Genomic DNA, 26,670 nt, shown 5'->3' with positions numbered 1-26,670 from the left:
ATGGACTGGATTTCTGTGCCTGTGCTCCTAACGTGGCTTCTCCTGCAAGTGGTCTGGAGCCAGGTAAGAAAACAAATCCATATCCTTTATATGCTCAAGTAAATGATGCAGCTTGAGGTGAGATTGAGAGGAAAAGACTTAAGTATGGCTGTTGCAAAATAAGAATTCTGTTGTCTTTTGTGTGGAGCAGGAGAAGATTTCTGTTTCCTTGGGATCCTAGAGCTGCTGTTTTTTATAGGCTTCGCTATACATTGGAAGAGCCAATTTGCACTCCCCATTTGAGCAAAATTTCCATTAGCATTCAAAGTAGTCTTACCAGAATGGTAAGTCCAGAGTTAGAGCCAAGATAAGTATTAAAACTTATTTTTGCTACTCCATATCTGAATAGAAATACAGCGTGCATTTTTTTTTTATTTTATTTTATCTACAACACAATATATTTTGTATTGAAATTGATGCATTTTTAGCTGCTGGATTTGCTTTTTAAAGACCGCTCTCTGTTCCTCCAGTCTAGCTAAACTACTTAATGCCAAAAGATAACAATGACAACTTTGAGATTTTGTATTTCCTGTCTTTTGTAGAGAAGGTAGTATTTTGCTGATCTTGTGATAATTCATTGTAGAGGCCAGGTGTTTTGGTGATACATAATCAATTAGTTTGGACAACAAAAAACAGTGGGTTTTTGTAAGCTCATTTCTGCTGTTAATAGCTTCAGGGTAATTTACAGAGTAAGATGTTCCATTAAGTGGAATAATCTTATCTATTTTAATTTATGCAACTTAACTGTCTGATTTTGTGAATCCAGCTCCAATATCTTGCTGTGGCGGTCACATATTCTTCCTCTCCATTAACAGATGTTCATATATCTCCCTAAGTCAAGAGTTTAACTCCAAAATCCCAAATTACATAGTTCCCTGTATTTCCCACTACCTGAGTCCTACACTTCTATTTCCCCACTCATCACAACTCCTTCTTCCCCTGTTCCCAAACCTTTGGACACTCAACCCTCAGCCTTGTTTAGATTCCTCTGAAGGCCTTTGTAAAGCATATAAGAGGCAGTGCAGACTGATACCAAGATCTACAAGCTATCACATCAAGCTGACTCCTAATACCCAGTTCCTCTGTGAGACAGGAGCTTAATATCACCAAGGCTACTTACTTATTTTACATGTTCATTATAGCCAGGAAGAGCTCCTTTTGTATTTCTGGATGCCAATACTATAAATTATATAGTCTGAAGAAAACACTAGTAAGTTAGGACGTCTTGTCCAAACTAGCTGACCATATCCCATCTGAAATCTGTGGTGAGACCAGGAAATTTTCATCAGGTGATTCATCACAACTTTGACTAGAAGCTCAGTGAGGTACATCATCTTTTAGACATGCCAGGACATCATGGTGGTGCCATGCCTATTTTCAGGAGAGATGAATTATATATACAATTACCCATTTATTTCTCCACTGATTACATGTCTAATTTTAATGACTAAAATAGGTGAGGTGTTTTTCCCAGCTGTTCAAGATGCACTTGAATTATTAAACACTTAAATGTGCTGACAAGCCATGGTTTGACCCACCTTTAAAGTAACTTAATTCACATGAATCATGTTGTTTGCCAAAGTTAGGGAAAAATATTATAAATGTTCAGAAAAAAATGTTCTGGGTAGATTTAAAAGTAACATTGGTTAGACTAAATTATATTCCTCTTTGGTAAACCTGAGTTACTGTAACCTCCTGTATGCAACTGTGAACTGTGAATCTGTTTTTTGTTCACAACATTTTCAGAGACTAGAAATTCATCGTATAGGTCTCAGTTGTCATGCTGGTGCTGAGACTGAAGCTGTTACTACTCGAACAAGTAATACACAGATATTCCTTTGGGAACTGAGTGTTTTGCTGTTCGGATTCACATGCCTAAAGACCTAATTTTGTTCAGAAACAAGTAGAAAGGAATGATGAAAGGAATTCCTTCTGCGTAAAACATTCAGCAACAGTTTTCAGATATGGGGGACCAGCCTGGATTTCAGCTGATTGCTGAATGTGGTATTCACATTCAGTAATGGACTCATACTTTGGTTTATGCACCATAAATACCACTGGGCTTAGCTACAGTTACTTCAGTTTATGAGCTTTGGCTGCAGACAGAGGAGCTTCTCCATGAGCTAGCCAGTTTTTATCTTTAGAGCAATTAAGTTTTCTGATTAGCAGATATGGGAACATTGTAGCTTGTAATTATTGAAACTGTAAAAATATTTTACTCCCTGTTAATGGTTAAAAGGTTATTCAATACATATGGCCATGATCTGATACGACCTCCGTCAACAATCTTTAGCAGAAAAGACCACAATGTGTTTTAATTTTTTAATATTGCAAAGTTTACTTCTCAATGTTTTTCTTTCACATTACCTGGAAATCTGTATGAGTGGGAGTTTAAAAGCAAATAAATTGCTCAAAGCATGCATGACACATTTTGCTTGCATACTTTCAGCTTGTTTTACAAGCTTCAGTTTCATTTAAAATCTCAAATACATGGATTAGATACTGTCTTACAGATATCTTGTGATAAAGGAACATAATGATAGGATATGAATGCAATAGAATTTCAGGATGTAAGAGGCATCTATTGACATTACATATTTATGGGTGATTTGTCTGGAAAATGTATTTTGGTTTATTGAACTGTATCCATATGTATTTACATGATTATTCTTTTGTTAAAGTCACTGTCCTTATTTCTCATGTGTCAGTGTAAACCCGAATAATACCAATTAACTCAGTGAAATATGAGATCAAATATCAATCCTTCAGCATTTGTGCTTTTGCATTTGCACAACTCTAGCAAGGGTTTTACAATGGACTCATTCACTTTTCCATGATGACACTAGGTTTTTAAGAGTCAGGTATGTTGAAACCTACCAAAATCTGAAACAACCCAAAACTGTGAGGTACTTGTTCTCTAATAACGTGGATGCTTCAGGAGAAATTGGGTTAGGAAACAGATTCTACTCAATGGTTTCTGGAACTGACACATTCAGGTAAAAAATCTTAAACTTCTAAATTATAGCCTCCAGTTGGTTAGCCAAAAAAAATGTTTTTCCACCCTTAGGCAATCAAAATAAATGATTAAAATCTGAGAAAAATGGTGAAGCAACAATTTGAAATCATTTTAGTTCAGATGAGTCAAAAGGATAAAATGAGATTTCAGGCTTTTGTATTTGCAGTAATTTTTATGCCATTTACTGACATTTTTACAAGACAGTCATTTCAGATTGAAAAAGGAATCTTTCATTAAAAAGCCAAAACAGGACATTCTGGCAATTTCAATGCTTTCTTCCTGAACATTCCCAAATGAAAAAAAAAAAAAATAAATCATTGAAATTATTTTTTTTTTTTCTGCATTTGGTTACTGTTTTTATATGAATCAAATCAGTTTTAGGGCCCTCAGTTATGTTTGCCTTCAAAATTGTTCCTATCATTATGTGCCAAAATTCATGTCAAAATGAACACATGTATTTAAATCTCTCTTGAATATTCTGGCACTACAGTTTTCTTATCCACTATACAGATGGAAGAACTGACCAAAATTTAATGTTTTTGTGGACTACATGGACTTGATTTTTGAAGTTTTTCAATATTCTGAGCTTGTACTGCTCATTGCTTTTAATGGAGGCTGCAGATATATATCACACTGGAAAAATACATTCTAAAAAGATGTTACATGCAAAATACATATAGGAAAGGTAGCAAATTATTTATACAGAGAAAGAAATCAGTCAGGAGTAAGGGGTCAAACTATAGCAAAAAATGAATGTAAAAATCCCACCCTGCTATATAGAACTGCAGTTATAACTTACTATTTGATGTATCCACAACCTATATTGTCAGGTCTTAAAATTTAAGAGTGTTGTTCATTTTCAGTTTGTGAACTTCTTTTCAAACATACAAATATAAGAGTTTTGATGAGAAACAGGAAAACCCACCCAGCAAGAACCGTTTCGAGAGTTTATTCATGATCTTACCACCTGCATGAGGAATAGTTGAATAGTGTTGTGTTAAAGAGTCCAAAACAAAGCATTTAGTCCAAGAAAAGAATATCAATTATATTCCATGGGCATGGTAAGGCAAAAAGAATGCTGTATGTTTATCTCACTGTGGTCTTGCTGCAATATGGAGCTTGGATTTTGCACGTTGCAGGAACAGTCTTTAAGTTGGTATTTCTCAAGGCACTGAAGACTTGCTGCATGGTGCTGGACCACTCACCCCCAAATTCAGCTTTACAATGGAATTCTAGGCATAACTTCCACAGGTTCTGTACAGGACCTGACTAACAGCAGTATTTGATTTCATAGAAGTAATAGGTTGAGAAAACTTCACAGGATCAGTACTGGGTGACTTGCTTTTTGGGCAACCTGGAGTGAGGAGAGTGCAAAGCTGTCACAAGCAAATGAGCATCTCCAGTCAAATGAGAAGATGGTCTGATCAGCCCAATACAAAGCATGGGTTAAGTACTGTTAAGAGCATAAAACTTATACTGTTATACTCAAACTGTTGAGAGAGTAATAGTTGCATTTCATTGTGTACCTTTCTAATAATACCTTTTTTTTTTTTTTTTTCTTCCCTCTCCCCAGCCTGCTACAGAGACTATTGGTGAGTTCTGCTTACAGATCTATTTGTATGCATAGGAGGCAGTCAAAAAAAAACAGCTGGTCATAAACATCACTAGGACAGATGCAGATTTATAATTACTGTTATTGTTATTGCATTGATTTTCACACATCATAAAGAAAACAGCAAGGGCTAACATCCTACCTCACTTGTCTTTTTCTTTTTCAGAAATAGACGTAGATGGAGGAATTGATCAAGACATCTTTGACATCAATGAAGGTTTTTTTTTTTTAATTCATTTTCTCTTTAATTGTTTTTTTTTTTTTTTTTTTTTTTTTGGGGGGGGGGGGGGGCAGCTATAGATCAATAGAATAACTGTATGTTAATCTCCTCTTCCCTTTAGCTTTAGGACTAGACCTTTTTGAGGGAGACATCAAACTTGATGGGGTGAGTTCAAATATATATATGAAACAAGAACTGTGTCATCAACTTATGCAATGTAAAGTGTTAGTAGCATGAAAGTGATTGATGCATCCTGCTCATACTAACTGTAAATACTGTTTATGTTACAATAAGCTGAAAATGTTTGGGGATAGATTTCTACAAATGTCATAGACAATGAAGGATTTGGGTGCATTTGCAGAAACATTATCCAGAATAAGGTCAGTCTAGCCATTACTCATTATTATTAGCATTGTGTTTTCTTCACTGTGGTTTTCATATTTTTACTTTTAAGATATTCAGCAGCACAGATCACATCCAGACAGGGTTATATAAAAGATTCTTAATTTATGTGCACAATATTTATTATAAGCCAATTAACTTTACAGACCAGTGCTGCAAAACCTTCATCATATAAGTAGATTCACCAAAGCCATTGGAAAATTAGATCTGTGAGTAATACCACATTTTAAATCATCTGCCCCATATCCCTGTCCAATCAATAACATCAAAAGTATTTGCATAGCTAGTCATATCTCAAAAATACCTAGTGAAAACACCACAATTGTCTTATACCCCTAAAAGGGGTAGAGTTTTCCTCTCCCTTTTGGTGAACTGCTTCTGCCCAGGCATATCAATGGAAGCAAAGAAAGCACTGGTTAAGGGCACAGGAACAAGCCCTTGCATTATGAAAAATTAGAGAGTTATTGATGTCTGTGCTCATTTCAGGACTTTAGATCTTAATGCTTCCCACAGGACCTAAAGTTCTGCTCAAATGTATCAAAATCTCAGGAAATCTGTATGGAGAAAATGCTGCAGAAATCAGAGTCATTGGTAGAAGAGAGTAAAAGGACTTTAAACCCGAGTCATAGACCTCCGAGTGATCTGTCAAACTTTTTGGATTCTTTGATTCCTTATATGTCTAAAATGGACTTGTAAGAGACATAATGCATGCTTTGCATTAGCATTTTGCATTAGCACTGTTTTCGTCTTGGATTATAGATCAGTTTGTACTGAAAACTGCATGCCTATTTTCTTTCTCATATGCAGGAGCGAAACTCCATCATTGGTGACAACTATCGGTGGCCCCACGTTATCCCCTATGTCCTTGATGATAGCCTGGGTACAGTATTTGCTCTTGACAATGTGTTTAAGTCATGTTGATTGAAATGTTAAATACAGGTCAGCAAAGATCTGTGGCATCCTTTCCTCTTCCCACTGCCATGCTGTAAGTCTAGAGCAGGGCATTTCCCACTGCAGGATTAGGCCTCTGTATGCACCAGCAGGATATATCATCTTGGTCTTTGTGCTGGGGTCCCACCTCCTTTCTTAACCTGGATGCTTCTTAACCTGCCATAACCCAGCAGATTGGTTTGCTTTGAAGGCATGTGTCTAAGACATGAAACTGTACTAAGCAGAGGAAATAAAATGGCACTGAAGATCTGTTTAAAGCCAGAAAGCTCACTTGGTCATTTATATCACTTAGAGCACTGATGGCATCTTGGTATTCTGGCCTGCAATGAAGTTTGCAATGACACATTTATGAGCACCCTACTGTGGGGCCTGGCACACATCACAAGATGGAGACCCTGGTCTCCATCCCTTCACTTCCACCCAGCTGTGGCATTGCATGGCAGAGGTGAGTGGTGAGATAGGGAGTACGAGTCCTTGTTGTATACCAGGTGAGGAGACTGTGCCCTCACTACATAGTGTGGGGTCATCCTTCTGGTCTATGTCAGAAAAAAAAAATAAATCACCCACCCTCAGCTTAGGTTAGGAGCTAAAACACTGAGGGGTTTGAAACCATGCAAGGTGCTCAGAGGAGATAAGCAAGACACAAAGTAAGCATGTTCAAGGCCTGGGGAGATTCCTTGACAGATATGTAGCTTGCAGTTTGCATGAGGTGAAATCCAATGTCTTCGTTCACTGTTTATTTAACACTTGCTCAGATAAATCTCAGCAAAGTGAGAGAATTTACAAAATTAAGATCCACGTGCTATGATGTATTATATATCCAACATATCATATTTTATACTGAAGTACCAAAGCAAAATTACAGAGAAACAAACCAGGAAAAAGATAAAATGCCACAACAGACTAATTTATGGTTTTTAGGTTCCTACTCAGGTCCTAATCTAGCAAAAAGCTTGGCTATTTTAATCAAAGATTGCTGAAGCAATATCCACCCTTAGGACTTGCTCTATATGGGTAGCAGGACAAACCAATTGGCTCAGTATTGACAAGAACTCTGTTTGCTTTGCAGAAATGAATGCTAAGGGACTCATCCTCAAGGCATTTGAACAGTATCGACTCAAAACCTGTATTGATTTCAAACCTTGGGAAGGAGAGGAGAATTATATATCTGTGTTCAAAGGAAGTGGGTAAGAGGAATAATATGATTGTAATCCTTTTTGGCTACAGAATGTTTTGATGACCAATATTCACTATAAAACTCATCTGATTGCTATTTTCTAGTTTTGTTGTGTCCTATTACTAGTTTCCTTTCCTTTCCTTTCCTTTCCTTTCCTTTCCTTTCCTTTCCTTTCCTTTCCTTTCCTTTCCTTTCCTTTCCTTTCCTTTCCTTTCCTTTCCTTTCCTTTCCTTTCCTTTCCTTTCCTTTCCTTTCCTTTCCTTTCCTTTCCTTTCCTTTCCTTTCCTTTCCTTTCCTTTCCTTTCCTTCCCTTCCCTTTCCTTTCCTTTCCTTTCCTTCCCTTTCCTTTCCTTTCCTTTCCTTTCTTTTTTTTTTTTTTTCTTTTCTTTTTTAACTTGAAATCATAGTAGCATCCAAAACAGGTATTACCTTGGTGGTAATTAACAATTTCTGGCTGATGTTTATTTCTAAATACAAGAAGTAATTAAGTCCTTAAAGAGGTAATTTTCTTGGCATGACAAAAGATCTGAGACAAGCCAATTACTTTCTTGACTGATCTTTGACTATATGGACTGTCACTTTCACATGGCCATAAAAAGCATGCCTTAGTTTTTTTTAAAAAAATAAATATTCCCAGTGGAAATGTGATAGTTTTAACTGTGGGACAACAAATTTGTTTCACTATTACAAATGGAATTGCATTTGAACAATGTCAGGTCTGCATTCATATATTTTTAAATGCTGCACAACATTGAGACATTTTATGGAGATTTCAGTTTATTTACCTATTTGATCAATAGTTATGCAATTTCACCTCAAGTTTTACAAAATAAGATTCTAGAAAAGGTGTCAAAATTGTATCCACTTTCTCAGTTTCTAAGATAGTCTCCACCAAATAGTGCAACAGAACAAATATATTCCCCAAGTAATGCTGGAATATTTCTCTCATGTTAGAAAAGAGAACAGGGAAATCCTGATAGCCTTGTGAGGAAATTTACTTTCAGAAAATAATTTCCTGATACAAGAATGCATTCATAAATGGGAAAAGGTTTTCTGATAATTGAAACATTTCCCATTCCCTTTATCTCATTCTGAGATATTTGTAGCAGATAATTGTTTCAAAATTTCTTCAGTCTCTGTCTCTTTACATTTTCTACTCTTTGCGCTATGCACGTGACATTGAAACTCAACCCTAAAAGATGTATAAACAGAGATTTGGGAAGCAATGTGTTTTCCCTGTTTAATTACTCTTTAAGCCAAATGGAAAACTCATGTAGCTAAACTCTAGAGTTCTTTGTCACATAAATCACACATTTTCTAGTAATTGTACATGAAAAAAAAAAAAAAAAAAAAAGAACCACAATATTTAGCCTATGGCAATTCAGAAACTTCTGCACTATGGTTCATTTATTAACTTATTATTTATTTCCTATTAGAAGTAAATGAGTCATGGTGATTAAAACAAGTCACATTATTTGGGTAACGTGTCTTGCCTTCTTGCCTGGCGTGTTGCTTGCCCTGAAATGATTCTATTATCTCAGTTATCACAGTTATCATAGCACTAAAATTATCCATGGTCACCATACTTTTTACAAGCCTGAAGCTAAATCTGCAGACTCCTGAAAATGGCTGTCCAGTTTCAGTGACCTAGCTTTGGGCTGTACAAAGAAATTACCAGAACAAACCCTGTATTAACTGCCTTACATTTCATTCCATTCCTATGGTCTGGTATGGACAATTTAAAGAATACATGAAACAACCCATTTCCACTCTGCCATTCCTACTTTTTTTTTTTTTTTTGTCTCCCCTGGCTGCACGCTGAAGAACTCAGTCCAGAGGGTACAGCACACATAGAAGCACAAAGGTCCTGGCAACCACAGTTAGATTCATAAAGCTTTATTGCACCAACAAAAAGATGATAAATTATTTTCACCTTTCTGATCTGGCTTGCATCTATGAAAAGTACAGAAGGTGGTGAGGAAACTTTCCTAGTACATCACAAAATCCCCTTATGGATTATCTTTTTGAATTCAAATGAAGTCAGCCACAAAGGAAACCACTTGTCATTTTGTTGTCTGCCCTGTATAAAAACAATCCTGCAGTCTCTGGTATATATACACAGTGTCATCAAACCCTACATAAAAAGCCCTCCCCTTGTCTACATAGTTTATCTAACATATGGTAGCATGTGGCTACCACTTCTATTATGTTTACAGATTTATATATTTATATCACTAAGCAAGTAGAGTTATATGTAAGGTTTTCTATCATACAGTCTGTCAACTCATCCCTCTATTCAGGTCTATGCATTTGCAGCAGAGGTTAGACTATGGATCTATTTAAAGATCTTTTCTTTCTTCCTTCCCTGTGGTAAGCAAAATACATGAGGAAAGCTTGTGAATGACAGAAATGCAGGAGCATCAGATGTGGCATGTACCCACAAAGCTCACATAACCATCTGGAAAATTGCAATGGATGTGACATTTCTACTCTTCTCATGAAAAACAGGACTTATTCAGCAAGAAAACTAGCACGGTTTGGTCAAATGATTAGCAGACCAGGGAGGATCAACCCTTGTCTCTAGTATTTCCAGATGGGAAATCAGGTTTTCATGGAGCTGTCCTAGGAGTTCACTTCAGCTCTTTGCCACTGTGGCACAGGACAAAGGAACCCATACGAAAGGGGATTGATACAGATGGTAACCATCTGTAAGAAGCTAACCAGCTTGCTGCTGGTAAGTCAAAGAGTCTGTGTGCTGACCTGGTGATCTGTGATGCTACAGGTAGTCATTTGCTAGGAGGACGTTGGTGTAAAAATGTGCCTGGAATAACTGATACTAATAATTTGTAGACAGTATCATCACTCTTGATGGCATGTATCACCTTATCACGTGTCTTCCAAAAAGCAGGCTGGTGATATTAGTGTGATCAGTTATATCCATGCTCTTCTAGCAACTAGCAGTGCAGAAAGCATCAAATTGGTGAAACAGGCTCTAACAAGCATGGAGAAACTGGCATTTTCCACCATTTTCTCCCTTCCTAAAGACATCGCTCCCATGGGGCGGCCCCAGGTGTCCCTTGTCCCACTTGCATGGTTTTATTCTCAGCACTGAGTGATGCAGAGTGCACATTTACTTCTGTGGTTGCAGAATGATGGTGGTGTAAGCATTTGGCAGACTGAAGGCAAGGCGATACTGCATCCTCTGGTGTTTGGATGCTGATATCAACAGGTGTCCAGGATGTGCTTGTAGCCTGCTGTGCTCTGCACAGCAGCTGCAAAGCCAGAGGTGTCTGCTTTGGTATAAAGTGGGCCCAGAACTATAATGGACTTCTTAGACTTTTGCACAATCAGAAAAAAATACATAATCAATATGAGGCCATGTTCAAGGGAAGCCAGTGAAATTATGTATGCTGTATATGCTCCCTCCCAGGCCTCGTGCTGTGATTTTAATGAGTAATCAATAGCTAAGGCCTGTGCTGGTTTGTGGAAAGAGAAATCCTGTAGAGTATTTTGCACTAATAAGTTGCAGGTTCCTACAGTGCCTGGTGTGCTTGCTTTTTACATTTCTGGGGTGATGGGACTGCAAATTCTATGGTGTATTTTGTGCCCTATTAATTTTATGGACTTCATTGGGTAGGTGTTGATTTATTTGCTGCGTAAAATATCAATTTAAATGTGTTTGCTAGTTTGTGGACATGGGGTGCCATTTTATTGGCTTGTGCAGATAGCTCACAGATTTATTTATTTTTTTATTCCTTAATAAAAACTTCTAGCATAGCTGTGGTTTTGCACTGTTTTGCGAGTGTGTGTCACCAACAAGTGCCCTAGCACCACCTCTCACAAATAGCAGGAAAGAAAAGAGGTTATGCAAAGCCCTGTCACACCCACCAGCCTTTCAGAAGTGCAATCCCCTGGGGTGGACCTGGCTTGACAGTCGCAACACTAAAGCAGAAGGCCAGCACAATGTGGAGAGGCAGCTGCAATGGCAGGGGTGAGAAGTGACATGGCCATGGTTTGCTTGGCTATAAGGCAGGCCCAAAGTGTGCCTGCAGTCAGTTGTGGTGGTCCAGCTTAGTAGCAGCAACTTGGTAATTTGCAGATTTACTGCAAATTGTTTTAAATCACGTTGCCATAGTCTTTGATGATTGTCCTTGTTGCTTTTTTTCTGTTACAAGTAGTTAGGCTTTTTTTTTTTTTTTTTTTTCTTTTTTTTTTTTTTTTCTGCTGCTAAAGAAAACCCATTAAAAGCATTCCAGACAGAGTGGGAGAACTACTTATTCATTGAAGCAGAGCTAAGTGTGGGAGGAAGGGATCCAGTAAGGAAAAGATCAATGAAAAAGTGCTCACTGTAGAAAATGTAACTTTAGCACTCAAAATGTACCTGTTGAACAGACTGAATCTGGAGTTCGTGTGGCACAGGGGTGGCACGTGCTTCACAGATCTATCTTCAATTTTATTTCCACATTAGTTGCTGGTCCTCGGTGGGAAACCGCCAGGTGGGCTTGCAGCAGCTCTCGATCGGAGAGAACTGTGACAGGATTGGGACCATTCAGCACGAGTTCCTTCATGCGCTGGGCTTCTGGCACGAGCAGTCGCGGTCTGACCGGGATGACTACGTGTCCATCATCTGGGACAGGATTCAGTCCGGTCAGTCACTCCCATGGGTTCCCATTTGGGTTCTGGTGTGATGCATTTTGGGTGTGGAACATCTCTTCCTGCCTTCATACCATGGCTGAAATATTTTCCCACCTTGACTTATTTTTCAAGGCCAGCATATCAAGAAATTAAATGTCAAGTGGCATCTGTCTGGGACAGACAGCCTCATTTGTTGTTGCTGTGGTTATTACTCATGTCACGGCAGTTCCCAGGGTCCTAACCAGAGATTTGAGGCCTACTGTGCTAAATGCCATACAGGCAAGCAACAGAGAAAGTAATTTCATTTGTTTGATACCATAAAATCGCTATTAGTGAGTGTAACCAAAACCAGCAGAAAATCTGGAGGGAAGGGGTTGTCTTTTCTCTTTCTCCCCTGCTTATGTGTCCGGGGAGGGCATGCAGCCTGGAGAGACCCTTTTTAGGTTCCCATCATGCAAGCTGTTATTTCGGCAACACAGCTCCCTGTTACAAGCACATTGTGGCCCATTTGGCACAAGCCAGCCTGTGGTACAGGGTTCCTTAGGGCTGTGATCGATGCCTGCTTCTTCAGCACACCACAATCCTCTGTGGCTTCCAGACAGCTTTGAAAACAAGCCTGAGCCTGGACATGGTGCTGGCTTGGCTCAGGCACACTCAGAGGACTTGCAAGCCCATCAATGTTTATGAGTAGCTTCATGGTGAAAAGATTTCTGATAGGAAAGATCCTTCCTTCATGCAGCAGAAGTCATCATGTTACATTCCAGTGGTTGAAAAGGGAAGCTAAATAAATCTAGGCTAGGAATAATATAGTTTTACAGAGTAAATACAAGCAAATGATTACCAAAATTCACTTGGGAGATTCTCTGACACTTAAAGTATGTACACCAAACTTGGTCATCTTCAGCAATAAACAATTTTTCCTTTTATTTTTCCCATTCAGGTAAAGAACATAATTTCAATAAATATGATGATAAAACATCAGACTCCCTGAACGTTCCCTATGACTATACGTCTGTGATGCACTATAGCCAAACTGCATTCAGGAACGGGACTGAACCAACAATTGTAACGAACATACCAGACTTCATGGATGTAATAGGGCAGCGAATGGATTTCAGCGATTATGATCTCCAGAAACTGAATCGCCTGTACAATTGCTGTAGGTTTCTCTATTTCCTTTAAATTCTTTGCTTCTGGTAGTTGAAAGAAATAAGGGTGATACCTACATGCTGGACTCATCCAGCCACAAGTAAAAGATATGCAAACATATTTGGAGAAGTGAATTGTGTTAAAAACACCAGAAATAACGGTACAGCTAGAAATAACGTAGCCCTCCTGTGGAAACACTGCTGTGTAGCTGAGTTTTCTGTGCAGTTCTATTTGACCTTTAGTTAAAAACCAGCTTCTCTCAGCAGCTAATTTTGTTCATCCCTTTGGTGGCTGTTTAAAATATGTGCTTCTGAACAAAGGTTTTTTTTTTTTCTTCACCCCTGTTATTCCACAGCTGTTGTTCAGACAGCATACAGAAATGAGTGTCTTTGCTGTGGCTCTCATACCTACTCAGCTCTCATGCAGTCTGTGAGACAGAATATGTGTCCATGCAAACAGCTTATGGATGCTGTTACGAAGAAAATGTGAGCATTGAAAATTTTTGGTCTTAGTTTCAAATCAGCCCCTTAGAAAAGTGGTCAAAAGAGTGGTTTTGCTTGCATGGGACTTCTTTTAGAAAGTTGAGTGGAATATAATTCCACTGGGGAATATAATTCTGAATGTGTGAAAAAATTCTATATTGGGGAATATAATTCTGAATTGTGACTGCATCAGTTGTGCCTTGGCACTCAGATTAGAACATTTACTTCATTACCTCAGTATACTGAGAAGTGAGTGAGGTCTTGCAATTACAATTTAAACCTCAAACTGATACTTTAAATATTAATCAAACCAGTTAATTAAAACAGTATACTTTTATGAGTATATGGTTCTGATGGAAATATTTCTGTTCACAGGGTCTAAACCAAACACACACTTACACGCAGCCTTAGCTTCCAGCACTTGACGCACAGTCAATTAGCTCTTACGTAAGTGCTTAAAGCTAAGGATGTCTTTAATAGCAGACAGGGTCCTTCTTACTCTCTATTAATCTTATATGCTCTCCATCATTCTCACATATTATGTAAAAGCTTCATGACATTATGTCCTGGTTTCAGTTATAAACTGAAACCAAGACACATTATAACTTTATTCTTAAACAAAAATCACATTTCCTTAGTGAAAGAAGCCCCATACATGCTGGAACTAGTGACAAAACTCCCACCACCTTCAGGGCAATCAGGATTTGCCCTTCTCCCTGTTCTGTCCCTTAGCATAGTATAGGGTGTCTGATATTCACAGAGCCATAAGTGGTCTTCAGATCAGCCACTGTTTGCTCAAGTGGCCCTTGTGCCATGGAAGACAGGTTCTTCATGGGTCCCAGCTCTCACCCACCCAGCTGCTAAACTGATACTTTCAAGTTAGAGGAAAGATCAAGAATGTTTTCCCAGAGGAATCAAAAGATTGCTTTTTTTGCTGAGCAGGATTTTAGGAAAACTTTAAGCTGAATTCCTGATAAATGCCTTTGAGGATAGGAATTTATATTAAAAATCGAAAATTTGGTTCTTAAACTGAAACAAACAAACAAAACACAACAACCTACAACCAACAGCATAAATATTCCTGACTAGTACTTTAGTTCTGCTCTGGTTTCTTCTTCAGGACATATGATAAAGATATATTTCAGAATGTTTTCCCTTTCTAGCATATTAAGTAACAGAAAAGATCATGACATTCCTCAGCCACTGGAAGCTAGGACTCATCCCCCCATGTACTGTCTTCCAGTCCAGCCTTTCACTAAACAGTGAGAAAGTATCTGTGTTTTAGTGCAGTTGTCGTTCAAAAAAACCCTTCTCCTGTGTCATTAATTAATCTAAGAAATGGATCAAATGCTGTTGGGTCTTGCTTTTCTCTCTTCTTGTCCTTCAATGCCATGCCAGCCAGCATTTTTTAATTAGTTAGGGTACAGCTTTCCTGTTTGGGCAAACTGGTTTCATGTTTTGATTTCAAAGAGTTCTTTCATTTAATAATTCCCAATTGTTCTTACTTTCTTGCTGACACCCTTGCTGGTTTTTTATTTATTTTCCTCCTCCAACCTTCAATATAACATTTACTGTGAAAACCTCCTTCCCCCCCCCCCCCCTTTTTTTACAGCGTTGTATAAATACTGTATCTTAAAAAGTACCAGTTAACAACACTCCTGATAGCCTTGCTATCTTACAGAGTATTGTTAGCTTTCTATGAGGACAGTACAAAATAGCTCAGTACAATGTTAATTGTCAAATGCTTTGAGTTCCTGAACATTAGATGTATGAATACTGATGGTATCTGAAGCCACTGATTATTTTGTGTTTGCACTTCTTAGTCTGTCTCTGCTCTTGACTTTGAATATCTTGTACTAAATGTGTGCCGTGTAACAGAGATTCACACTTTCATTTATTTATTTTTTTAATATTATAGCCTCCTCCCTAAGTTTCATGGACACGTGCAGTTTTGAACTTGAAAACATCTGTGGCATGATTCAAAGTTCAGATGATAGCAGTGATTGGCAGCGTTTGTCTCAGGTTCCTACTGGGCCTCATACTGATCATACTAACATGGGAGAGTGCGAAGGTATGAAAAAACACTGTTCTTATCTCTCTGGGAAGTTTTTTTCTGCAAAGGCAAGTGAATTGACTTTGCTCTTGGCCTTGTTCTGTGTTTATTAGTTGACAGACTACAGTTAACTTTTGAACCAAGCAATATAAAACTATATAGTTAGGGACACCATGTGACACATTCTGTTTTCTGCTTATTAGAGAAGATTCAATGCTCTTATCTCTTTTGCTCTGTTCTTTAGTCTTAGTGTCACATCCTCAGAAGAGAATTATGTAAAGTGTCCTATGGTACAGGCACATCAGAAAGACTGCTGCTTTTCTGAATAATTGCTCAGTAAATTTTTGGAAAGGATTGGGATTTAGAAATTACATATATTATCAGGGCTCAGCTGAGCAATCCACAGAGAATCATAGAATCATAGAATCACTGAATGTCCTGAGGTGGAAGGGACCCACAAGGATCACTGAGTCCAACTCCTGGTCCACACAGGACCACCCAAAACCAGACCATGTGTCTGAGAGCATTGTCCAAATGCTTCTTGAGCTCCAGCAGGCTCAGTGCCATGACCACTGCCCTGGGGAGCCTGTCCCAGTGCCCGACCACCCTCTGGGTGCAGAACCTTTCCCTAACCCCCAGCCTGACCCTCCCCTGTCCCAGCTCCATGCCATTCCCTCGGGTCCTGTCGCTGTTCCCAGAGAGCAGAGCTCAGCGCCTGCCCCTCCGCTCCCCTTGTGAGGGAGCTGCAGGCTGCCACGAGGCCTCCCCTCAGCCTGCTCTGCTCGGGGCTGAAAAGAATGTACCAGTTATTTCCTAACTTGTCAAATAAAACTGTGAGTTAGGAGCATAAACCAGTCCTCCAGAGAGAATGTCAACTGTGAATCACTGGCTCTGGGTGAACAGTTAAATGAGAGCACCCAAGTTTTGAGTACAAATTTCTAGAGACAGACCAAAAAAAAAAAAAAAAAAAAAAAAAAAGTTTGAAGAACAGTTCTGCCTCCGAAGAACATGAACAAGTAATAGCCCTTGGTCAGAAGATTTGTACAGGATCTAGCTTACCATAACCCTAACTTTACTGTCTTGTAGCATTGTTACAATATGATGTTAACACTACACGTGTACCAAGGAAAATTTTGTTTTCACTCCCCTCTACCATTCATTTCTCATTTAATTTTGACAGGTTCGGGCTACTTCATGCATTTCAATACCAGTGCTGTCACACAGGGAAGCACAGCTTTCCTGGAGAGCCGGATTCTGTATCCCAAAAGAGGCTTTCAGTGCTTGCAATTCTATTTCTATAACAGTGGAAATGAAAGCGATCTGCTCCGTGTCTGGGTCAGGGAGTATTCTTCAGCCGATCCAAATGGTACTTTGAGATTCATTGAACAGATAAAAGGTATGGAATAAAGTTTCATTTTGGTTTAATCTATACTCGGTATCCTTTTCAAAGTTTGGGAGAAAATATTGTATCAAAGTGACTCATCTAGTTTTATTCTTTTGCTTCTTCTCTGACTATGTAATTGAAGCTCTGCTGGTGAAATTATACTTGATGGATCCTCAGTCAACCATTTTCCTATAATATAATCAATTACAACAAATTACAAACTCTTGCATTATGAAGATAGTTTTCTCACCAAAATAGCTAAAATTCCATGAGCAGTCATTTTGACTGTTATAGAATTGCTGGTATCAATAGCAACAGATGAAGTTGGTCATTAGACTAAATTACAATGAATAAGAAAGAAGTAATAAAGAAATGGAAAGTATAAGTGCCCTGGAATACCTAACGTACAAAGATTAAAAAAAAAAAAAAAAAAAGTAAAATTCAGCTTACTTTTAAAGCATGGTTTGGAGTGACTTATCTGAAATACAGAATCATAGTATCATTTTAGATCATTTTAGTTGGAAAAGATCCATAAGATCATCAAGTCCAACCATCACCTAGCACTACCAAGTCCACCACTAAAGCATGTCCTTAAGTGCCATATCCAAGTCTCTTAAATACTTCCAGGGATGGCGAGTCTACCACCTCCTTGGGTGGCAGACCATGATTTTCACTATATTTTGAAGAAAATCAAGTTCTTGAAGTTTTAGGTGCCTATGGTCTTCAAAATGAGCAACAGATGTCAGTTAATGGATAAGAGGTCCTTAAGCTTAATCCAAAGTCACCTTTTGATTAAACCATATTCTCTGATATTTCACTATTATTTGATCTCCACTACAGCTACAACTAATTCAGTCTGTTAGTTACACACAGGTCTTGGGGAACTCTTTTGCACAGTAGATATAAAGTCTGCTTCTTCTGCCTCTTTCTGTGCCTTTAGGCTCAGCTACTACTCATACCTGTTTACAAACCCCAGTTTTTGCTGTTCTGCAGCAGCTTTGGTTGCCTTCAGCCAGGAGCAGGGCAGGCAATGGGGGCAGGACATTTTACACTGCACTAGCTGTTTTGCTCATTGAACATGAGTCAGAAACACCAGTCGTGCATATAATCCGTGCACTTCAAATAGGTGTTACTTAGTGCAGAAGAAAATGTGATGGAAAATAGCGGGGTGTTTTGTTCTTATTTCTGGGTTTATTTTTTCTCCTCCTAATTAAAACAACAATAATGAAAAACAGCAAAAAAATGAGATTCGTATCGGAGATGAATTATATTATGTTTAGAACTGTTAGGAAAGTGAAGTATGAGTTCTGTACTTGGGATTGGCACTGCCTAGTCCAGAAATGTAGCTGAAAACCTCACCTTCCATTCAGGTGAACAGAAACCAGTCAGCAAAAGACATTATTTTGCTGCATGTACTATTAACAAAGGATGTCCTACTTTCACTTCTTTCACTTGCCTTAAAAGGCCTGTGTGCAGAAGTCTTTGCTGCTGTGCAAACTGGTCTTGCAGTCAAGTGGGATTTACTAGTGCAGGTACTTCTGGACACACCATCAGATTTGCACTGAGGTTTTATCACATGAAGTAGGTTTTACAATTGCCTGGCTCTAATTTGAACTTAATATCATTTGATGGGTGAATACTGATTCTGCAGAGGCAAATTTCCAGCAAGCTATTTAAATATTAAAAAAAAAAAAAAAAAAAAAAAAAAAAAAAAGTAATAATGAATGAACAAATCTTGCAGTTCTAGGTACCAAGAATCCTCTGCAGCTTTTTTTTTTTTTTTTTTTTTTTTTTTTTGATTGATATCTGTTGTTATTCATTTATTTAAATATATTTGGCTCTGATTTTTTTCTTTACAATACTACAGGTGACACTTTATAAATTTAATTATCACAACATTTGGACTAATTTAATGTAATGCTTTTTAATAATATAAAAGAAAAAGCAGTCTGAAGACATTACCATTGTTTTCACTCTAACTAAAGAGCTGCTAAGCATAATAAATCTGGTGAAAAAATGAAATTAAAAAAAGTAACATCTAGAAGAAAAATGTTCCATCACTTCAGCACCAGTGGAACTGAAGAATTCATACATAGCATGGGGATAGACTCTCTAGACCCATACAGTGTTTGATTGTACTGCTTACTTAGAAATCCCCACTCTCGTTTTTCAGGTGCACCTGCAAATTACTGGCAGCTCCATCACGTTTCTTTGAATGTCACAAGTAAATTCCGGGTGGTGTTTGAAGGTGTGAGAGGAACTGGCTTGTCAAATGGAGGCCTCTCTATTGATGACATCAACTTGTCAGAAACACAGTGTCCTCACCACGTCTGGCATATCAGAAATTTCACTCATCTCCTCAACACGAGTCCTGCAGGGACAGCAGGACGAATATACAGTCCACCTTTTTACTCTAGTAAAGGATATGCTTTTCAGGTCAGCTTGTATGTAAATGGTACCGCTGATAGCCCATTTAATTTAGCAATCTACTTGCATTTGATTTCTGGAGCAAATGATGATCAGTTGCAATGGCCCTGTGCATGGCAACAAGGTACCATGATTCTGCTTGACCAGCATCCTGATATTCGTCATCGGATGTCAAACCAAAGAAGTATAACAACAGACCCTCAGAAATTATCAGGTTAGTTGAATTCAGATGTGCTATCCAATACATTTAAAACACAGCCAAAAGATAAGGAGTCAAATTTTCTCTTTGTGTAAATTAGTTCAGCTTTTTTAGCTTCTGGAACGGATCATTTCCTTGCAGCAGCAATACAATTGATCCACAGGCAAGAAAAATTTGAACATGTAAGTAGGTTAAGCTGGGACCCTCGGTTTTGAAGTAGATTCACATAAAAAAGAGATGGGTCATCCAAGCCTAACAGTTTTTTCATATGCTCCATGAAGATGCATTTGCATCTGCTTTAATGATAATGCAAATCTTCCAGAAGGCTTGAAGAGAAAAATACTGCATTAACAATATGCACAGTTGATAGCACATGAAAGTTTAGCCATTAAACACATCACCTCCCTCCTTGCAAAAGAAACTGGTGTCAGCGCAAATCCAGAAACCAGATGGTCAAAGTACTGATTCATATTACATAATCTGCACTTGGTTGAGGTGTGACAAGATAAGGAGCAATTGCCCACAATAACTTTGGAAGGAGGCAGTTTAGGTAAAGGTGTAGCTCTGAGAAATGTTAGGAAACTCTATAAAGAGAGATATTAAATTAAAGCCACATATTCAGCACTGGATAAAGATTGAATTTAAGCCAAAATGACTTTCTGCATCAATATAAGGATTTTGCCAAAAGAAACCACCTCCACCCCTGAATTAGTTTCCTGGTAATTCTGACTACAATATTCATAAAGGAAGGAATGCACTAAAATTTCTGTTTCTTGGAATTATTTGAAAAATAATAAGCCATAGATGACATTCATTATTCTCTGACACTGTTTCTACATTAAAACAATGTGGGTAAACTAGAAAGACTAAATGACCTCCCCCTGATCACACCAGGTTCCCCACAGATGGTTTGCATTTTCCCCGTGCTCTCTGCTGTTATGGCCACAGCTCTCAGCCCTTTTTGATGCTGTGGATTTGCAGTCTGTTTGTGCTCTGCCTCTCACCCCTTGTTTATTTATGTATTGCTTCTAGCCCCAGATTCCCGAGATAAACCTTGTAACTCTTACCCTTTCTCTAACCAGTAGACCTACTGGGGCAAGCAGTTTGATCTCCTTGTCAGATACTTAGACAATCATGCTCAGCTTTGAGATTTTAGATTTAAGGTCTGATGAAGACCTTAAATGTCTGGGACATCAGCAGCTTGTGACCACTTGTGTTGTTCAAGGACCCTCTGTCCTCCATCCACATCAGCAGATGCTTTTTTTTATTTTATTTTTTTAGAATCACTGAATTAATACATTTTACAGATGACTCATGTGCTACTCATCTTCTTGCCCACTATACTTGAAATGGACTAAAAGAAAAAATAACACAATAGGTTTTCAACCAGCACTCCAGTAACTTCATCTCCAGCAGGCTCTTTTCTCAATACCTCAGACCAACCCACTGAAAAACTTAATTTCCTTGTGTGTCTCATCCATGTGGAATCTCAAACAAAAAAATCTACAAATTGTAGGCAGTTCCAGCATTGTTTCTACTCCTTGAGTTTCAGGTAATTTATTCTCATCTCCCTCTTCATGACATCCATGAGCAGAACAGGCAAAATAGGGGATGGTTTGTCTTGAGTGTTGAGAGAGGACTTACTACTACTTTGCAGCAGAGATTAACTGAGAAGGAAAGAACCCTCTTGAGAAAAAAATCCAGAGTGATCACACTCTTTTTATTTATTTATTTATTTTTATTTTTTTTTCTTCTTTTCAGGGTCTTCAAATTATTTTTGGGATAGGCCAGATAAAGTGGGATCAGCAGCTTCCTTTCCCAATGGAACTGCATTCATGAGAGGTCCAGGAAGTGGAACAAGTGCATTCTTAACTCATCAGAGACTCAGAAGTCGCAAGTTTATTAAAGAAGACAGTATTTATATTCTTTTAACAATGGAAGGTATGTGAACATTAATGGTAACTGATATTCTTAATAATATAGAAGATACACAGTGTCACATACTAACTAGTCACAAGTACTGTAGATATAAATACATTATGTACTTTACACATGAGCAATTTTGGTGCTTCTTATGTATCTAAAGTCAAATCATGTGTAAATAAATGTGTGGGTAGCTACATCCTTTTTCTAATCCATTATCTCATGTGTAGGTTGAAATCTAAGTGTATAAAATGATGCTACTCCTGTGCAATTATTTTGAATAGAGTACTTTAAATAAGATTGTCTGTTTAAAAAATTAAAGAAATCAGGACATTTCCAAAATACATCATGCTCTTGAAAGTTAAGACTTTTTATCCATTATACTAGAGGAAGATGTAGGGTAGTTCGCAGGATCTCTGCTCTTTATTATTAGAACTTACAATTAAAATAAGAAGGAAAAAAAAAAAACAAACAAAAGAAAAAAAAAAGAAAAAAAAACACATAAAGTAAATGCCTTGTTTCTTGTGTTTTCTCATGCAGATATATCACATCTAGTATCAACTCAGCCAAGTGTTTCACCAACCTTTGTCACGAATACTTCCACTGCCAACACTGTTAGACCTACCACCACCACCACCACCAAGCCCACCACCACCACCACCACCACAGCTAAGCCTACCACCACCAAAACATCCATCCCAACAACCTCTGGCAGCCAGACCGAGGAGCCAGACATAGATACTCCAGAATCCTGTCCAGACAACCCATGTGAAAATGACGGTGTCTGCGTTATTGTAGATAGAAAAGCAGTGTGCAGGTAAATGTTTTTATTCACTCAAATACAATTTTAGTAATGAAAGCTTCTAGACAGACAGCTAATTAAAAATATATATATTCAAAATCTATTACTGCAAGAGACTTATGACCAGTTTGGGCAACAAAGTTCCTATCCCTAACATTTGACCATTTTGATGTACTTTGTTTGACTTTTCTGTAAATTATATTTATAATGTACTTCTTATTTTGAGTGTTATGTTAGTCCAATGTTATAAAATGGACTGCACTTCTCCTCAGAAGTCTATAGCAAAATCAGGAGTTCAATATAAATACACTTGAAACAAAATAGCATTTGTATCAGGAGAAAGTATTTTTAATATCTCTCAGGCAGTGTAAGTAAAATAACTTTATTTTAAAATTTTATTCAGAAATATTGTGTAGAGCAAATTATGACAACAAATTAACCAATTCTAGTTGCTTGCCTTTTAAACCAGTGATGAAGGCTGAGTACCAAAATGCTTGTTTACCCTGCAAGAAAATGAATAGCAACTTTTATTTAATCCTCCATGGATTCATTTATGCAACCCACCTGGCTGATTAGCATTGTTCCTGCTCTCAGAGAAACTCTAAGACTGAAGATAGTAACAACATGCTGTGAAGCAGTGCCAAGGCAGGTAGACTGGGGGAGTGCTGTGAGGCAAATGTCTAAAGGCCAAGAGCAACAAGAGCTGGTATGACTCACTGTTATATCTCCCCATTTAGGAACCTTTTAAAAAACAATTCTGTAAAGGGGCTTGTGCAACACATCAGAAAGAGGTCATGAGTGTGAGAAAATGTCAAGAAGCTGTTCCAAGAAGACAAAAAAAAAAAAAAAAAATCTGAACTTTATGCTTGATTTTAGAATTTTCTGACATCTGTGGTCTGTTTGAAGCTCAAGTGCCTATGTATCCTACATGCCATGCTGGAGAAATGTGTGACCAGCAGTCACTTTATGCTCTAGTTTTCTACTGGAAAACTGGAGGGGATGTGATAATAACTCTCTTTAAGCCTGATCACATAAAGTCCAATGGAGTCATTTTCAGGGCTGAGCATATAGTTCTGAATAAATGATTTAGACAGACAACGGAAAAACAATAACATAAAGAACAATAAAGGGTTAGAAAGATGTGAATTCATGTGTGAATTCAGCAGTACTGCACATATATTTTTTCAGTTACATCATTGGGAGCTTCACATGCTCATGATAAAAAGTTTCAGAGCTGAAGGTGATACTGAGTGAGGTGAAGGACTCAAGGCTTGGAGGCTGTGTTTAGTACAAAACCAGAAGATTGCTAGAATGTTAATCTTGCCTTCTTTAGGGGAAGGCAGAGACAGCTCACACGTTCTTAGAAAACAAGCCCCTTCTGGCAATGAGAAAGTCTGATCAGAACTTACCACATCTACTGACAGAGAAGTACTGAGCAGGGAGAGGGCAATGTGATGGGTCAGTCTTAGAAAGGGGGAATTCCTGCACCTAAATTTTGCTTCAGTTACTATTGATGATGCAGAGTCTGGCCTGTGGTCTTGACCCCATTTATCTTGCAAGTTCGAATTGCTGCATAAGGTGAGTTGAGAATTAAGAAGGCAAAGATCATAAGAGGAATCAGGAGGATGAGATTTCGTGGAGGGTGGTAGATGTGACCTGATGGGATAAGAGCAGTTTCAAGCTTCTGGACCAGTTTCCCTTGGAGTTTATTCAACTACTACCTATAAAGGTTTTCTTAACTGACTGAGTGATAGATAGAAGGGCTTTGTGTAAAAGCTGAGCGTGCCAAAAGGCAGAATTGCATCTGGATAGGAGGGCAATTAGTATGGTGAAAGCAAATATTACAGTGGTAATATAGTGGTCCTAGTGACAGGTATCAGTTTCATGGAGCGGAAAATGAGCTTTCTATCAGCAGAAGTGCTATAAACTTAAAGGAAAAGGAAGCAGATGAGTGCACTGAGTGATCCACAGGGCTTGTCTGTTGGTAGCAAAAGAAGACCATTCTGTAGCAACAGCTCTGTAGATCAGCTGTGGCCAAGCCTGAAAAAGATAAAAAATAAAATAAAGTAAAATAAAACAGGCTGAAGCTTAGGCTTTCCAGCAAAGGCTGTCTTTGTCTTGTAGAAGAGATGACCTGTAAAACAGTGGGAAGCTGAAGAAAGGGCACAGTCTATCCAGATATGTAATCTGGATATTATTTGGGATATAGAAACAGTGCATCAGATATGCAATATTTTAGGTAGTCTTTTCATATCTTCATTCTTTAAGTGAAGCCACGCATTTGTTCTTTTACTTTCTAGATGTCCAGCAGGGGACAACTGGTGGTACATGGGAGAAAAGTGTGAAAGGAAAGGCTCAACTCAAGAAAACACTATAATTGCTGTTTCTTCAAGCATAACTGTATTTGTTGTTATGCTTATTGTCACTATCACAACTGCGGTTTGCCTTAAAAAGAAATACATCAAAGGAAAGGAAAAAGTAGAGAACCTGGCTCTAGAAGAAGAAGAAGTAAGTGCTTTGCCTTTTCAACAAAGATGATATATATATTTATTAAAAGTAAGCAGTCAAATTCAGTAAAATGTAAACTGGAGTATGTCACATTTTTGAAGTCTGAAGACTCCAGTTTAGGAATTAAAGAGCTCTACTAAGTGCTACTAATTTTTCAAACACCAAAAAGCCACTTAATTCAAAACTCCTCCTCCACCCCCACCAATCTTACTGCCCTGATGGGAGCCTACATCGAGTGGGAGATTGTGAACAAATGTATTCATTTTCAGCTTGTGACTAAATTATGTCTTTCACTTAGTGAACTAGTATTTCATCTATTACTGCATTTTCTACTAAAGATATCCCCTAAAAACACCTTGATGTAACAGTAAAAGAAACCAACTCCAAATGCCAAAACAAAGATGCAAATTAATATCAATTTCCTTATTCAATGGACATTCTGTATGCAAGGAACAATGTAGCCATGGAAATCATGGCTTAAGAACAGGTAAAAATAAAGACAGCAGGTTAAAAAATGACTGGATCAGAAGTGAATAAGACATTCAGACTGGTTTTAATAGGAAGTTACATAAAGTCTCAGGCATCCAGACCCCTAGTTTAAACACTGACTTAGTCTTGGAAATAGCAAGAATGACATATCTTAGAGGGTCTTACAGGGCCCAGGAGAAATTTTGTAAGCAAATTGATGAAGAATAGCCTTCCAGAGATCAATTTGAATTTTGTCCTAACATTGTTCATGTGATGTCCTGTTGAAGTACAGTATCTCTTTGGAATGCCAGATACTGTACTGTTAATTTATGTCTTCCAAAAAATTATTTAATTTGCTTTGAAAGTAATATTATACACATACTTCCCTTCCCTATGTACTTGTCTTTTAAGATGTTTTTTTTTTTTCCTATTTAGAATAAAACATCCTTCTGAAAATAATTCAAACAAGCATCAAAGACACAAGATGAAGATCACTGAAAAACCCCAACTATGTCATCATTCTTTCTGTTGTTTTAATCTCAGCCATCATGATAAAGGTTTGTAAAGTCTGGAAGATAATGCATCATCTGGATAAAATACTGGGCTAATGCCAGTGAAACTTCTGATGTTGTGTGTTGTTGCCATGCAATGGAGAAAGATATAAATGTGTTTTGTGATATGCCTGTCTTGTCCTTTAAGTCTATCTGAACATGAAGGAAGCGTGTTAAACTGTGTCCTGACTTTGAATCTACACAGTAAAGTCCAAGTTTGCCATCTAGAGTTGCCCATCATAAAAGGGAACTGGGCTCTGTGATCAAGGGACACCCAGGAGTACTAAGTTCTGCTACAGTTGTCAGCAGTGAGAGAGTGTGGGGGGTGTGAGAACATCTGTTTCACGAAGTCATTTGGTTTTGATCTACCAAATAAAATAAATAAATAAATAAAAAGAAGTAATGAGGAAAGTGCTACATTAACCGCACAGACACACAAACACAGGAGACAATAATGAGGACTCAGAACTCTTCAGCCACCGATTGATGGGCCATTGAAGGAACTACTCAAGCATAGTCCTGAAGAATGTGAACCTGAACTATAAATAACAGCTGATAAGAAGGGGGAAACACACTTTGCATGAGTATTATGGTTTATTTGAGGCTTCTTGGGATATTGGCTATCAGAAGTGGATTATTGTGGGTTTATGTAAAACTTGTTATGGGACATTT

At 38.0% G+C, this 26,670-nt stretch overlaps 1 protein-coding gene across 1 annotated transcript; it reads left to right on the top strand.

The window, feature by feature from the left end:
- On the top strand, positions 1–25,119 carry MEP1B (meprin A subunit beta). The gene is made up of 16 exons (XM_032181128.1): positions 1–63; positions 4,629–4,647; positions 4,834–4,884; positions 5,009–5,051; positions 6,090–6,169; positions 7,310–7,427; positions 11,886–12,064; positions 12,993–13,211; positions 15,602–15,754; positions 16,917–17,132; positions 19,294–19,761; positions 21,508–21,687; positions 22,210–22,312; positions 22,343–22,486; positions 24,772–24,979; positions 25,081–25,119. The coding sequence occupies exons 1-16, from the start codon at positions 1–3 to the stop codon at positions 25,117–25,119; spliced, it is 2,283 nt and encodes a 760-aa protein (XP_032037019.1).
- The last annotated feature ends 1,551 nt before the right edge of the window (positions 25,120–26,670 follow it).

Source organism: Aythya fuligula, chromosome 2, assembly GCF_009819795.1.
Source record: "Aythya fuligula isolate bAytFul2 chromosome 2, bAytFul2.pri, whole genome shotgun sequence".
Classification (NCBI taxonomy): domain Eukaryota; kingdom Metazoa; phylum Chordata; class Aves; order Anseriformes; family Anatidae; genus Aythya; species Aythya fuligula.
Note: the sequence above shows the minus strand (reverse complement) of the source record. Positions and strands in the feature narration are given on the sequence as shown.

Excerpts from the sequence above, each read along its gene's own strand:
- MEP1B (XM_032181128.1), top strand. The coding sequence starts at position 1 with ATGGACTGGATTTCTGTGCCTGTGCTCCTAACGTGGCTTCTCCTGCAA. Across the intron at positions 17,133-19,293 it reads ATTCATTGAACAGATAAAAG|GTGCACCTGCAAATTACTGG; the intron begins GTATGGAATAAA and ends CTCGTTTTTCAG. Across the intron at positions 22,487-24,771 it reads GATAGAAAAGCAGTGTGCAG|ATGTCCAGCAGGGGACAACT; the intron begins GTAAATGTTTTT and ends TTTACTTTCTAG.